Here is a 15,981-nt window from a genome sequence, read left to right on the forward strand (position 1 = left end):
AACTTGAGGCTAAGATCATGAGGAACATGATAGATATAAAAGAAATGAATCAATAATTAATTTCAAATCAATAGGTATTATGATGAAATTTATGCATAAATGGTATATGATGTCTATAATAGAATTGACGAGTTATATCATAGATTTCAATTAGCAAGGTTGACCTAAGTACGAGAAGTGCTGACCCTAGAATGAAGTGGGAGGCATTGATATATTATGATAGGTATATTTGATGATATTGAAATGCTAAACCTATATGGATAAAGGATATGATAATTTTGCTGATTTTGATGTTAATTTCTTTGCAAAGAAAGGTTGGTTTGGAAGTTGTCTAAATGATTGTAAGGTAAATTGAAGGTTAACTCAAATTAATTCTAGACATATTAGATTCTTGAGGAAAGATGAAGCTTATGTAATAAGTTAAACATAGAAGGTGGATGAAGATTTAATTTTGATGTGCTATGCCTAAGAGATAGTAATGACAAGGAAACCTTAAATTTATCCTAAATTGTATATGAAATCTGAAAGTTGGATCTATCCTTGATTGATTTAACATACAAAAATATTTTTGATAGACTTAGATAATTTGGTAAGTTGAGATCAGAGTGCGCAGCAAAAGCGTGATGGTCTGAATTGATTAGAAATATTAATCTTTTAAATCAAAAGATATTATGAAATACGTTAGTTGTAAATAAGGAAGGATTTACTGATAATAGATGGATGCTAAAGAGAAAATCTATCTGATCAAGGAAAGACTCAAAGCAGCACAGGATAGACAGAAGAGTTGGGCAGATAGAAAAAGAAGAGAATTAGAATTTCACTTCAGTGATCATGTTTTTCTAAAAGTATCACCTATTAAGGGTGTCATGAGGTTTGGGAGACATGGCAAGCTGAGTCCGCGATATATTGGACCTTTTGAAATTTTAAATCGAGTAGAAGATGTTGCTTACGAACTAGCCTTACCACCAGATTTATCCAAAGTGCACAATGTCTTTCATGTTTCACTACTGAGAAAGTTGGAACCTGATCCAAACAGTGTGATAAAGTATGAGCCATTGCAAGTTCATGAAGATCTAACCTATGAAGAATTTCCCCTCCGAATTATTGATCGAAAAGAGCAAGTTCTAAGACGGCGTATCATTCCATACGTAAAGATTCATTGGAGTAATCATGAAGAGAGGGAGGCCACTTGGGAGTTTGAAGACGATATGAAGACGAGATATCCACACTTATGTGAAAATTGAAGGTATGTTAAATTTCGAGGACGAAATTTTTTTTTAAGGGGGGTAGAATGTGATAATCCAGCATGATGGGCCAAAAAGCCCACAAAGCCCAGTAAAAAAAATAGAATAGGGAGGAAGACTCCCGATCGGAGTCTTCCTCTTCCCCGATTCCGATCAAGAATCGGAGTCCTAGGGCTATTAAAAGACCCTAGGACGAGCTCTATAAGAACCCCCTCCTCTCCTCTAAGTGTAGATCCATCAGCCACCGACGATCGCCGGAGTTTTTCTCCGATTTTTCTGTTTGAAGCCGCAGCGCTTCGACCTGTGCTCGCCGCGATTTCACACCGGTGGGGGTCATCGGAGGTTGTGGTAAGACCTCCTTCCTCTTCCCCTCTTCTCTTCCTTCTTTCCCGTGCCTGTGGGCACGATTGCCGGCGACGGATGTCGCCGGATTTTGTTGGAAAAGAGAACCCCCTGTCGGGCCTCTTCTTTTCTCCGATTTTCGGCACCAACTGTCACCACCGATCGCCGGTACGGGCCCTCCGAACTCGGGGAAGGCCGCCCTTACCGCCGGCCATCGCCGGAGGGGAATGGCCGTGATTGGCTGGTCAAGGCTCGGGGACCTCTAGGTCCCCTGTTTCGGCCCAATGGAAGCTCAGGAAGAAGGAAAAAGAAAAAAGAAAAGAAAAAGAAAAGAAAAGGAAAAAGAAAAGAAAAAGGAAAAAGAAAAAGAAAAGAAAAGAAAATGCAAAATAAAAAAATAAAAAAATAAAATAATAATAATAATAATAATAATAATAAATAATAATAATATTAAGAAAAGAGAAAAATTCCCTTTCTCCCCTCTTCTCCCTCTTTCTCTCTCTTGTCTCTCTATTGTCTCTCTCTAAAAAGAAAAAGAAAAAGAAAAAGAAAAAAAGAAAAGAAAAATATAATAATAAAAAATATATGTGAGAGAAAGTTTTCTTATCTCTCTCTTAAGTCTTTCTCTCTCATAATTGGACTTTCTCTCTCTACCTTCTCTCTATATTTTCTCTCTCTAGATTCTCTCTCTATTTTCTCTCTCTAGACCTTTCTCTCTCATTATGGATTTTGTCTCTCTAGGATCATTCTCTCTCTCTCTGATTGCATCACAGACCCTAGGATAAACTTGAGATGAAAATATGATCATCTGAGACTGCTCTGAAATTCGTGCAGTAGATCGGATCTCGATCCGATCTTTCTTCGAAATTGATAACATCGATCATGGTTAATCCATATTAAGTCACCCTGATATAACCTCTGATGATCTTAATCGTGATTGCCACTTTTGAAGGATATGAAGATTCTCTCTCTACTTTCTCTCTCTACTTTCTCTCTCATGATCGACTTTCTCTTTAAGAAGGTCTATGAATCCTGTATCGAGTCATGCCTTCATTTTTTAGGGGTTCATATTGACTCTAACAAGATGATTCAAAATTACTTTGATATCCGTGCTGTATGTCAACCTCATTTGATCATATCAAGGATCTTTCAAATTTATTATTAAAGAACCCTATTGATTGATCTTGATCTTAATTCGATCTGTGTTTCATGATTTCTTGATCAAGACACTTGAATCTGATCCTCAGATCAGAGATCCTGAATTGTCCTGGTATCTGGATGGTCTGACACATCCGGTCAATAGTTCTCTTTCCTTATGACTTAATCTTATTATATTTATGGAATAGAAATTGATGATGATTTGATATTTTAAATAGGATTAGCGGATTCTTCTAACGAAGTCTGAAGATCTAAGATGAACGAGGTAAGTGGATCTTATGCTCCTTATTTATTTTTAAATGATCATATTTTTTATGTAAAGAATTGCTATTGATGAAATCAAAATTTTTCATAAAATAAGGATCGGCATATGTGATATAAAAAAATATGTTTTATTATGAACATTGATTTCATGAATATGTCTTATGAAAATAGTATGATTATAAAGTATGAATTTTATTGTTTTTCCATCTATGTATATGTATACTTTAAGAAAAAGATATAATGATTTCAAAGGCTCTCAGATGGCTATGAATGAATTACTTTGGGAAGGTCGACATCCGGAGCTAGCATCCACACGAAACATGGCCCTGCCAGCGGGTATAAAGTTGGCACATGAATTAAGAACTCTGTCGATTAAGAAACATGGTCCTGTCACGGGTATAATAGTGACCTTAGCACGAATATTTGTGAGCAATGTTTTGAAATATGACATGAATACATGATGAAAATGATTTACGATTTATGATTATGAAATATACATGATTTATACATGCATGATGAATTTATAACTTATTTTGTTATATGCTCTATGAAATGTTTTATTTTGTATCACCTGCTATTTTCTAAATATTGCATTATCATGAAAAACTTATTTTTGATCTGATAAGGAAGTGCAAGTTCTACTTATTGGGCTAGTGTAGCTCATATTCTTTTTGTTTTCTTTTTGTTTGAACAGAGAAATAAGGTTAGGATCGGTAAAAGGAATCCAAGCTTGAAGATCGGCATAGCAAGCTTGAAAATTTGACAGCAGAAGTTTAATTTATTTTATAATCATGGATTTATAGTTATTTATGAATGTTGAGATTCAGGTTAGTACTTATTTTTGGATTCAGATACTCTAAACCAATATTGGTTCGATTATTTGATGAATAATAGAATTGAATCTTTTTATTTGACGGATATTAGATGATTATGATGGATTGGCTTCGTGTTATCGTGGGCTCCATCCCTCGATAGCATGGCCGTGTTATGTCCTGGATTTGGGGCGTGATATTTTATGGACTCAGAGCTTAGGTTATAATCATTGGGGATTATGATATAAATAATATAAATGATTAGGATATTATAGAATAATATCAGAGCTTAGGTTTAAGATCATTGAGATTATAAAGTGATATCAAAACTTTATGTATGATCAATAGGATGTGACCGAGTGGAGTATAATGGATAATATCAGAGCTTAAGATTATGATCATTAAGGACGTGATAGAATGATATAAAGTTTAGATTATGATCACTAGAGAATATGACTTAAGTGGTATTTGAGCTTAAGGTTATCATTATTCGGGATTGTGACTTTAGTGATATGTGAACTTGAAGCTAAGATCATGAGAAACATGATAGATATAAAAGAAATGATTCAATAATTTGATTTCGAATCAATAAGTATTATGATGAAATTTATGTATAAGTGGTATATGATGTCTATAATAGAATTGACGAGTTATATCATAGATTTCAATTAGCAAGGTTGACCTAAGTACGAGAAGTGCTGACCCTAGAATGAAGTGGGAGGCATTGATATATTATGATAGGTATATTTGATGATATTGAAATGCTAAACCTATATGGATAAAAGATATGATAATTTTGCTGATTTTGATGTTAATTTCTTTGCAAAGAAAGGTTGGTTTGGAAGTTGTCTAAATGATTGTAAGATAAATCGAAGGTTAACTCAAATTAATTCTAGACATATTGGATTCTTGAGGAGTGATGAAGCTTATGTAATAAGTTTAAACATAGAAGGTGGATGAAGATTTAATTTTGATGTGTTATGCCTAAGAGATAGTAATGACAAGGAAACCTTAAATTTTATCCTAAATTGTATATGAAATCTGAAAGTTGGATCTATCTTTGATTGATTTAACATACAAAGATATTTTTGATAGACTTAGATAATTTGGTAAGTTGAGATCAGAGTGCGCAGCAAAAGCGTGATGGTCTGAATTGATTAGAAATATTAATCATTTAAATCAAAAGATATTATGAAATACGTTAGTTGTAAATAAGGAAGGATTTTACTGATAATAGATAGATGCTAGAGAGAAAATCTATCTGATCAAAGAAAGACTCAAAGCAGCACAGGATAGACAAAAGAGTTGGGCAAATAGAAAAAGAAGAGAATTAGAATTTCACTTCAGTGATCATGTTTTTCTAAAAGTATCACCTACTAAGGGTGTCATGAGGTTTGGGAGACATGGCAAGCTGAGTCCGCGATATATTGGACCTTTTGAAATTTTAAATCGAGTAGGAGATGTTGCTTACGAACTAGCCTTACCACCAGATTTATCTAAAGTGCACAATGTCTTTCATGTTTCACTACTGAGAAAGTTGGTACCTGATCCAAACAGTGTGATAAAGTATGAGCCATTGCAAGTTCATGAAGATCTAACCTATGAAGAATTTTTCTTTCGAATTATTGATCGAAAAGAGCAAGTTCTAAGACGGCGTATCATTCCATACGTAAAGATTCATTGGAGTAATCATGAAGAGAGAGAGGCCACTTGGGAGCTTGAAGACGATATGAAGACGAGATATCCACACTTATGTGAAAATTGAAGGTATATTAAATTTTGAGGATGAAATTTTTTTTTAAGGGGGGTAGAATGTGATAATCCGATCTGATGGGCCAAAAAGCCCACAAAGCCCAGTAAAAAAAAAAAACAGAACAGGGAGGAAGACTCCCGATCGGAGTCTTCCTCTTCCCCGATTCCGATCAAGAATCGGAGTCCTAGGGCCATTAAAAGACCCTAGGACGAGCTCTATAAGAACCCCCCTCCTTTCCTCTAAGTGTAGATCCATCAGCCACCGACGATCGCCGGAGTTTTTCTCCGATTTTCCTGTTTGAAGCCGCGGTGCTTCGACCTGTGCTCGCCGTGATTTCACGCCGGTGGGGGTCATCGGAGGTTGTAGTAAGACCTCCTTCCTCTTCCCCTCTTCTCTCCCTTCTTTCCCGTGCCTGTGGGCACGATTGCCGGCGACGGATGTCGCCGGATTTTGTTGAAAAAGAGAACCCCCTGTCCGGCCTCTTCTTTTCTCCAATTTTTCGGCACCGACGGTCACCACCGACCGCCGGTACGGACCCTCCGAACTCGGGGAAAGGCCGCCCTTGCCGCCGGCCATCGTCGGAGGGGGAATGGCCGTGATTGGCCGGTCAAGGCACGGGGACCTCTAGGTCCCCTGTTTCGGCCCAATGGAAGCCCGGGAAGAAGGAAAAAGAAAAAAGAAAAGAAAAAGAAAAGAAAAAGGAAAAAGAAAAGAAAAAGGAAAAAGAAAAATAAAAGAAAAGAAAATGCAAAATAGAAAAATAATAAAATAGAAATAATAATAATAATAATAATAATAATAATAATAAATAATAATAATAAGAAAAGAAAAAAATTCCCTCTCTCCCCTCTTTCTCCCTCTTTCTCTCTCTTTCTCTCTCTCTATTTTCTCTCTCTAAAAAGAAAAAGAAAAAAAAAAAAATATAATAATAAAAAATACATGTGAGAGAAAATTTTTCTCATCTCTCTCTTAAGTCTTTCTCTCTCTAGAATTGGACTTTCTCTCTCTACCTTCTCTCTATATTTTCTCTCTCTAGATTCTCTCTCTATTTTCTCTCTCTAGATCTTTCTCTCTCATTATGAATTTTGTCTCTCTAGGATCATTCTCTCTCTCTGATTGCATCACAGACCCTAGGATAAACTTGAGATGAAAATATGATGATCTGAGACTGCTCCGAAATTCGTGCAGTAGATCGGATCTCGATCCGATCTTTCTTCGAAATTGATAACATCGATCATGGTTAATCCATATTAAGTCACCCTGATATAACCTCTGATGATCTTAATCGTGATTGCCACTTTTGAAGGATACGAAGATTCTCTCTCCACTTTCTCTCTCTACTTTCTCTCTCATGATCGACTTTCTCTTTAAGAAGGTCTATGAATCCTGTATCGAGTCATGCCTTCATCTTTTAGGGGTTCATATTGACTCTAACAAGATGATTCAAAATTGCTTTGATATCCGTGCTGTATGTCAACCTCATTTGATCATATCAAGGATCTTTCAAATTTATTATTAAAGAACCCTATTGATTGATCTTGATCTTAATTCGATCTGTGTTTCATGATTTCTTGATCAAGATATTTGAATCTGACCCTCAGATCAGAGATCCTGAATTGCCCTGGTATCTGGATGGTCCGACACATCCGGTCGACAGTTCTCTTTCCTTATGACTTAATCTTATTATATTTATAGAATAGAAATTGATGATGATTTGATATTTTAAATAGGATTAGCGGATTCTTCTAACGATGTCTGAAGATCTAAGATGAACGAGATAAGTGGATCTTATGCTCCTTATTTATTTTTAAATGATCATATTTTTTATGTAAAGAATTGCTATTGATGAAATCAAATTTTTTCATAAAATAAGGATCGGCATATGTGATATGAAAAAATATGTTTTATTATGAGCATTGATTTCATGAATATGTCTTATGAAAATAGCATGATTATGAAGCATGAATTTTATTGTTTTTCCATCTATGTATATGTATACTTTAAGAAAAAGATATAATGATTTCAAAGGCTCTCAGATGGCTATGAATGAATTCCTTCGGAAAGGTCGACATTCAAAGCTAGCATCCACACGAAACATGGCCCTGCCAGCGGGTATAAAGTTGGCACATGAATTAAGAACTCTGTCGATTAAGAAACATGGCCCTGTCACGGGTATAATAGTGACCTTAGCACGAATATCTGTGAGCAATGTTTTGAAACATCACATGAATACATGATGAAAATGATTTACGATTCATGATTATGAAATATACATGATTTATACATGAATGATGAATTTATAACTTGTTTTGTTATATGCTCTATGAAATGCTTTATTTTGTATCACCTGCTATTTTCTAAATATTGCATTATCATGAAAAACTTATGTTTGATTCGATAAGGAAGCGCAAGTTCTACTTACTGGGCTAGTGTAGCTCATATTCTTTTTGTTTTCTTTTTGTTTGAACAGAGAAATAAGGTTAGGATCGGCAAAAGAAATTCAAGCTTGAAGATCGGCATAGCAAGCTTGAAAATTTGACAGCAGAAGGTTAATTTATTTTATAATCATGGATTTGTAGTTATTTATGAATGTTGAGATTCAGGTTAGTACTTGTTTTTGGATTTAGATGCTCTGAACCAATATTGGTTTGATTATTTGATGAATAATAGAATTGAATCTTTTTATTTAACGGATATTAGATGATTATGATGGATTGGCTTCGTGTTATCGTGGGCTCCATCCTTCGGTAGCATGGCCGTGTTATGTCCCGGATTTGGGACGTGACAGCCCAGTAATGATTTGGTCACAGAAAAAGGAGGTTTAAATAGAATAAAGTTTGAAGGAATAAACTCCACCTAACAATAGATAAGGCCAGCCATTTGCTAGGTGCAACCATCTCTAATGGCCAACAGCTTTGCATATCGGTTTGTCATGCCCTCTTCGGCCATTCATCTAGTTTTATCACTTTCCATGTCAAAGGATTAGGTAGTGGATCATGCTTCCCTATTTTGATTTTTTTTTGAATTTTTAAATTGAAGTCGGTAAAGTTTGCCGACTTTAATCTAAAAGATGCCCAATTAGGCCGGACTTCATAGCATTAACCCTAATTAATATTCTTATGGATAGCCGATGCAGGGAGTAAGCCACAATATATGGTCTCTGTAGAACATGTGCAACCACAATGGGAGATGTCATATCATTGAGTCTTTTAACTTGGTTGATCACTGATAAACCAATTTTTTCACTTATAATTTAGTGAAACTCGTAAAAAGTTGGGCAGTGATATCAACGACAAGCATTTTTTGCACGTAGAACTTTATTCATGGCGTCAAACAAAAGCTCACAAAAGTACCAGGATCAAAAACCTTAGCAAGAAAACTGAATCAACAGCACGACTCCTCCAAAAGATCCATCATCCATGGATATGCGAACAGGCAGGAGGATTCCCGATCAATTCATCATGGATTTTTTTGAATAAAACACTAGAAATCACCTAAGACAAAGTCCTAAGAACAAGAGAATCTTGCATAGTCCAAACTTTTTTTTTTTTGATAGAAAAAGGGAGGGAGATCCATTCGATTCATTAAAAGAAGGATGGTATATGCAGTGTTACACTGTATAGGATTACAAGACACTTATTGCAAATATTTGGGATCATGACTAAAATCCCATGCAAACATCTGAATAAGTGACCTGTAATATGGGAAATGATCATGTAATGAGGAGTCACGAGTACTGTGTTTCCATTCCTCTCTTAACTTCTATAGTGACTGCCAACTTATTCATTCGTGCCCCATTTGAGAGCCTAAGGGCTTTGTCAATTCCAGACTTCAATCACAGCATGAGGTCAGTTCAGCAAGCATGGTGAGTAGAAAGGAGTAGGTGGCACTGGGGAGGAAAGCTTCAAAGATGAATATTCTTATGTTTCTCTTCTTCCATAGAATCCAACAAACAGATGCGACTATCAAGTCCCAAATTTGAGGATCGATGCTGTTGGAGATTATTCATTTATCATGATCTCATAATTGGGGAACGGAAGTGAAAGTTATCCATATCTGAAGTTTATTTGCAATACGCTGCTAAATTACATTGGAATAATCACATAAAACCATTAGATAATCAACTGATTCCTCATGATTTGCATATAATGGACAGCTAGAGGAAGGTTGCATGGTCCAAACTTTATAATCCCAAAGTCTTCAAGTAATTCAAAAAAGAAGATGCGTAATGAATATATATTAACAATAATCAACACCTATGGTACATTTTATCTAGGATTTCTGTGATATTAAACCTTCGGCCAGACTTGTGCAGCTACTTCTTCATTTGCCTGACTCCATCAACTGGCATCCTAATGCTGAAATGTGGCGGAGACATTTTTCTGGTCCCATGGTAAAGTTGCCTTCATCCACTTGCTTGCAGCTATCATGGGTCTTTTTCTGCTGGTGTGTTCTCCCTGTCAGAGGAGTCTTCCTGATTGCACACAGATATCTCCAGAAGGCTTCGCATATTTGAGGAGCAATATTTTCAGAGCTTTGCTGTTGGCCGTTTGGTATATGGATTCACATTGCTTTGTATTAGCTCACAGGATTGCTTTATTAAATTTTTTGGTGATACAGGCTTATTCTTTGTTTGCTTGCTTGTGTAAGGATGTTTTCTTCCTCTCTTTTTGGCCCATTTTTGAATTGTTGTCTATGGAACACACTTCTCTTCTCCTGTGCAAACTTTATTTTCCAATAATATAGATCACAAACTTTACCAATAAACACTGGTAGCTGATTCTCTCAGCCTCCTTTCAACCTAAAAAAAAAAAAAAAAATCTTTACCAAAAAAACAATAATCAGCACCTCAAATATATCCCAACAACTCATGAATCAAACTTTTACATTACGAAAATATCATACCAATTGGCATCAGAGTTAAATTATATATCTGCAGTTATTAATTCCAAAAACTTATACTGCCCAAATAATGACTAAAACATTGATAATTGAACTAATCCAAACATAAAAACCAACTGTCTCACAGATGGTTTCGGTTTTGCGGATGCTGACGCCCATCTGGGTAGGGAAAAGCACTGCATTTAACTCACACTCTTCACCAACTGTTAACGTAGTTTTTACAAGTCTATTTGGTCGGCTTATAGACCAGATGGAGTTCCAGTGCACAGGACTTTTTTTTTCCTAAATATAATATCCTGGGGCCTTTGGTCGGCTTTGATCTCGGCCTATTCGGGCCAAAAAGTACATTTATTTTCCCGGGTTCATTCTCCTGCTGTATCGCCCCGCATACCTGCCACCACGTCATATTCTGACCTGTTAATGACGTGGCGTCCGATAAATGGTCGAACCAGATGCACCTCACCAATCTCCTCCCGCCACGTCAGGCAGGGAGTAGTCAAGCGTGCTCCCTCTCCACGCTTGCAGAGAGGCCCAGCCGTGGTTCCCGTTGCATCATGATACCCGACGGCGGGAGTTTGAGCTGTGGCGGAGGGAGCCGGCGAGATGGAGGGAAGGAAGAAGATAGGGCAAGAAATCCCCAAATCCCTCGCGATTTGGGCTCTCGCAACCCTATTTCTAGAGTGCGGGGCTTGCAACGCAGTCGCGGTAACTCCCTTTCCCTGATCCGCTTAAAACCCTAGTTTTTCCTCTCTGCTTTCCTTTGTTGTAGATGAATCGGTCTTAAGTTTCCTGAGAGGTGTTTTTGTCTCTGGTAGAATCTTTGACGGCATTGGTGTTTTCTTGTTCATAGCCACGAAAACAAACACTCCATTGAATGTAGGGTGGTGGGAAAGTGGGAAAGGTTTGGTTTGGATATGGAGCTGCCTGTTAAAAGCTTGTCCGTTGGTTTCCTGAAGAGTTCTTGTTAAGCAAATTTAAAAACGGTTTCTGACAACGAGAATTTAGTCTACTGATGTTCTTGTTGCATAAAAGCTAAGAAACTGAGAAAGATGACATATTGATGTAGAAATGGAAGCCAAACTTGGATCTTTAATTGATACATCAATCTACTGACATCCATTTGAATAGCTATTATTAGTTTGGATCTTTATGTTAATGTTTTTAATAATCAAATTTAACTGGTTGTGCTGATACCTTAACAACTAATCCGGCCATGCTAGATCTTCAGCCTAGTATTGTTTCCACGTATAACCATATGTATTTTTCAAATCAGTTGGTATATGATGTATTCATGAAATGAACCTAGTTCCTTTCTGCATAGATGTTGTTGGAATCTGACTATTATGCTGAATTATTTGCAGGGTGAGCTAGAAATTGGACTTTCAAAAGTAAGTTTCTTATATCCACTTTTTGAACTAAATAAATTTTGCATAATTTATATCAGGAACTTATGTGATTGCCGAACATTGCCTTGCCTGTCATGTTGCTCTGTATCACTCAAAATATAGCTTTTGAATTTCATACCGTCAGGCTTATACATTGTTCATATCTAATTATTTGTTACTAAATTGTATGCTGGCCAACTGTTTTTATTATCTTTACCTAAATGATCTTAAATTTTGCTTTAGAAGTATTTAGTGGATTGGTTTAGACTTGCTCAATTAAGTTGGCATTGAAATGGTATGCAGATGGTTACGGGTGGCATTTTCACAGGAAAAAATGCCAGTTAGTTGCTTATGACTGTCAAATTATTCTAACAATTAAAAGTAAAAAAATTTTTTTGTCCTACTGGCAACTTTTTATTTTGTTCATCTGCTGCAGTGCATTGGTGAGTCCTAAAGAATTATATTTTTGCTTGTCTGGACAGACCATGATATATAAATGTGAAATAATTGAAAATCACATTATAACATATAGAAATATCATTAGCAATGCTTCTCTGTTCAGTCCCACTTGAACCCTTTCCTTGAATAATGCATCCAATCCCATATTACATGCAAGTCTCACATGTTCTTACCATCCCTGTGTGCATGAAGGCAAGCATTACTATCCATGGATTGCTCTTGATTACCTCTATAAATTATCTCTTTAGATAACACACAAGCAACTTGGACCCAAATGAATGGGTTGTCTTGATGGTTATGCTATGATGCTTGATATACATAACAAATATGGTGTTTCCTTTTTTTTCCTATGCAAGTTCCCATTACCATTCTGACCCTTTCCAACTGCCTGTAAGTCATAACATTTCATCCTATTTTCTTCATATTATCCTTTCGCTGTTTTGTGCATGTTATTGATGGTTTCATCATACTGATTGATTGATAATACAGTTTCAGTCAATAACTCTGTGGTTTATGCTTGCTCCAGGAGAAACCAAGAAACCATTTGGACATGCGTCACCGTTTGGATTCTAGAGGTCAACGTGAGGGGAAAATCATTGATTATAGGTATCACTCTGAATAGTGAGACTTTCATTTCATTTTCAATCAGCATGTAGCCTTCTTATCTTATCATACCGGATTGTACATTGATGAGAATGTGGACATAAATGATTTGGGTTGCCTTAACTTCATTGAGTCCAACATACTACTAACGTGATTTGTATCGCTATCTGCACCATGTTGTTCTCGTCTAACCTGATGAAAATGACACTGCCTAGATTCAGTTACCCAATTTTATTAATAATGTCTCTACTTTATTTGCACATGTATTTGGTATTCAAGGCATTAGACTTATTTCTGCTGATCATACTATAGATGACCTTGAAGTTCAAATTCATATCAGTAATCGCTATTATATTTTAAAAAGAGTTTTAGAGAATAGGACTTTAATGCTGAGGGCAACATAAACCTGAACTTGCAAAACAAGCCACTGAGAAGAGGAAGACTGGAAAGAAAATGTAGGATTGCAAGTACCAAACACATAATGCAGCAACACAGAGAACTAATGATCTAGCCAATTACCCACATGAATTGAGTTTTGCTACCAAAAATTTTTCACACCAACCAACATTTAGTTCTGACGCTGCTATCATTAGTTATATGATATGCCTTCAACGTACATTTGTCTACATATGATTTAAGTGGAGAGTAGCATGAAAAAACTCATTGTATTGCTTTTATTCCACAATTATCTTTGATTTCTTTCTTTTAGTGGCCCAAATCATCAATTAGGGCCAGTCTCAACTCACCTGTCTCATTTTGAAATTGAGCCTCTATCAGTTGTACCATTTCTTCTCTTAAAGCTTCAGTGTTTAAAAAGCAGCAGGGATATTTCAGCAGTCAGGATGCATATGCGAGCACATAGGGGTTTGTTTTTTCACTATATAAAAAGAAAGAACTTATATTAAAAGCAATGAAATTAACAATAATGATAGTGATATTTTTTGGATAATTAATATCAATATTAATAACATTAACAACTAACACTTAGTGCTTATTGTTTAATACTTAAGACCTGGTGATAGTTTGACATAATTGAAACCTACAGTCGGCTGAACATTTGTTTGAAAGTGCTTTATTCGCACAGGCCATTTAAGAATAGGCCACATATTTGGCTCCTTATGCAGCCACATAATACTACTTAAGCCACCCACGTGGCTGCATAGTACTAAATTGCCTGCCTTTTTGGTCCATATGTGATATGATTGTATATAGGCAATGGTGTGCAGTCAGGGAATGGCATACACTTGTGCAGCCACATCTGCAGCCTTGTGCACTGGATTTTAGAACATTGTAAAGCTTAACAGTGAACCTCATAGCACTGGAGTTAATGCAATTTAATGCTTTATCTTTTATCAGTGCCTTTATGTGCATGTTCATCTGGGAAGCTAACCTATGTATCTACTAACTTATAACCTTCTTTGTTTACATATACAAGGTAGGAAAAGCTGTCAAGATATCTAGCTTCTTTATTAGTTTTTGGATGTCAGAAGTATGCGACTTTTCTAGGTTATCATTGTGTTAATGAGCTCAATGTGACAATTCATTGAGTTAACATTACCTCTGATTTCACTGTCGTCAAATCATCGAAGGTGTTGTCTGAGAAGTTTCTTCTTCATTTTTTTTTTTGGGACTACTGTGTTCTTCTATTTTTTTTTTTTTTTTTGTGAACAATATATTTAACCGGGTGGAAGAGATATTCAGTTTCACATCTTGACTAACCACAACTGGTAATTTTTATTTGTGATTTTTAAGAAATTTCAGATAAAGATTGAAGGAGATATTCTGGTCCTATGAATAATTAATTTGAATTTTAGTATTTTCAGCTCAAATTAATATGCCCTTCTTTAATTCAATTTTTTCTTTTCATGCATGACCTACGTGTGGTATATAGATATTCCAGAACTTCTTTGCTCGCATTCATTGATTTGTTATGAAATTGATTACCTTGACAATAAATATTCCTGTCATATCAGGCTCATTGATACGTTCTGTTGCTACACATTCCTTTTTCTTCTGTTGGTGCTTAGCTGATACCAAATTCTTAGTTCTTCTTTTGAATAGAGTCAGTGAGCTAAGAGTTGTTGAACTTCTGGATGGACTCTGTGAAAAAATGCAAGACTACACTCTTATGAAGGTATGCTTTTACATCTAGGCAGATCCATTTGCAAAGTTTTTCTGTCTCTAAAATTGTCCACTTACTTTCTACTTGTATTATTCAAATGCATATATGTTTACATTTATGTGTGTACTTGCATAAGCAAATAGGCATGGGCATGCTGACATGCATGCATTTGTGTGCTTTTATGTGCATTGCATGTGGCTGTGGATGCATAAATGTAAACATATGTGGCTGTGCATTGCATTGCTTAGAAACCAGTGCTTAAGCAACAACTAAGAAAACTCTGTTACTTGCTAATATGTGATACTTTTTTGCAGTTAGATTTAGGCAAAAAAGGGTGGGTCAAAGTAGGAGATTGGGATGACCTTAAAACTGGTGAGACTTGTAAAGACTCCACGGCCATCTTTTATCCATTGATCTTTCTCACTCATGCAATTTTCTGGCCATGTCTATTTAGAAATATGTGCACTTTGTACCCAGATGCAGATACTTTTGAAAAGAGAAGTAGGTAAATTGTTTTCAGGAGTACAATTAATAATTTAATTCTCGCTCCAGATTTGGCAAATTCTTTACCTAAGTAGTACATAGAGTTATTCTTCAAAAAAAAAAAAAAGAAAGGGTACAGAGTGTTCATAGACTATTGTACTTCTGAATCATTGTACTTCCTAGCTGTGTGGATACTTCTTAAGAGGTGAACAGTGCTGCACCATCGTCTGCGCGGTAGCAGCATGTTATCCATCTAGCCTTTTTAAATGCATTCCTCAAACTGGAAGACAGTCATTATGGTAGTGCTTGCAACTTGGAATTATACTGCCAAATTTTTTAGAAATAAGTAAGGATATCATCACTCAATCAAGCAAAGGAAGCGTATCAAAACATTTGGGAGCTTCTGACAGGAGGAAATATGTATTCAACATGTTCATCTCAACATAAATTGTTT

General features: G+C 35.9%; 1 protein-coding gene across 1 annotated transcript in view; it reads left to right on the forward strand.

The window, feature by feature from the left end:
• The window catches only part of LOC105055280 (uncharacterized), an 81,327-nt gene that overhangs the window by 60,839 nt on the left and 4,507 nt on the right, over positions 1-15,981 (forward strand). Inside the window, exons 2-5 of the mRNA XM_019854093.3 lie at positions 11,837-11,863; positions 12,846-12,925; positions 14,984-15,056; positions 15,359-15,416. Coding sequence (XP_019709652.1) covers positions 11,837-11,863; positions 12,846-12,925; positions 14,984-15,056; positions 15,359-15,416 — 238 coding nt within the window. The remainder of the gene's footprint in view (positions 1-11,836; positions 11,864-12,845; positions 12,926-14,983; positions 15,057-15,358; positions 15,417-15,981) is intronic.

This window comes from Elaeis guineensis, chromosome 12 (genome assembly GCF_000442705.2).
Source record: "Elaeis guineensis isolate ETL-2024a chromosome 12, EG11, whole genome shotgun sequence".
Classification (NCBI taxonomy): Eukaryota; Viridiplantae; Streptophyta; class Magnoliopsida; order Arecales; family Arecaceae; genus Elaeis; species Elaeis guineensis.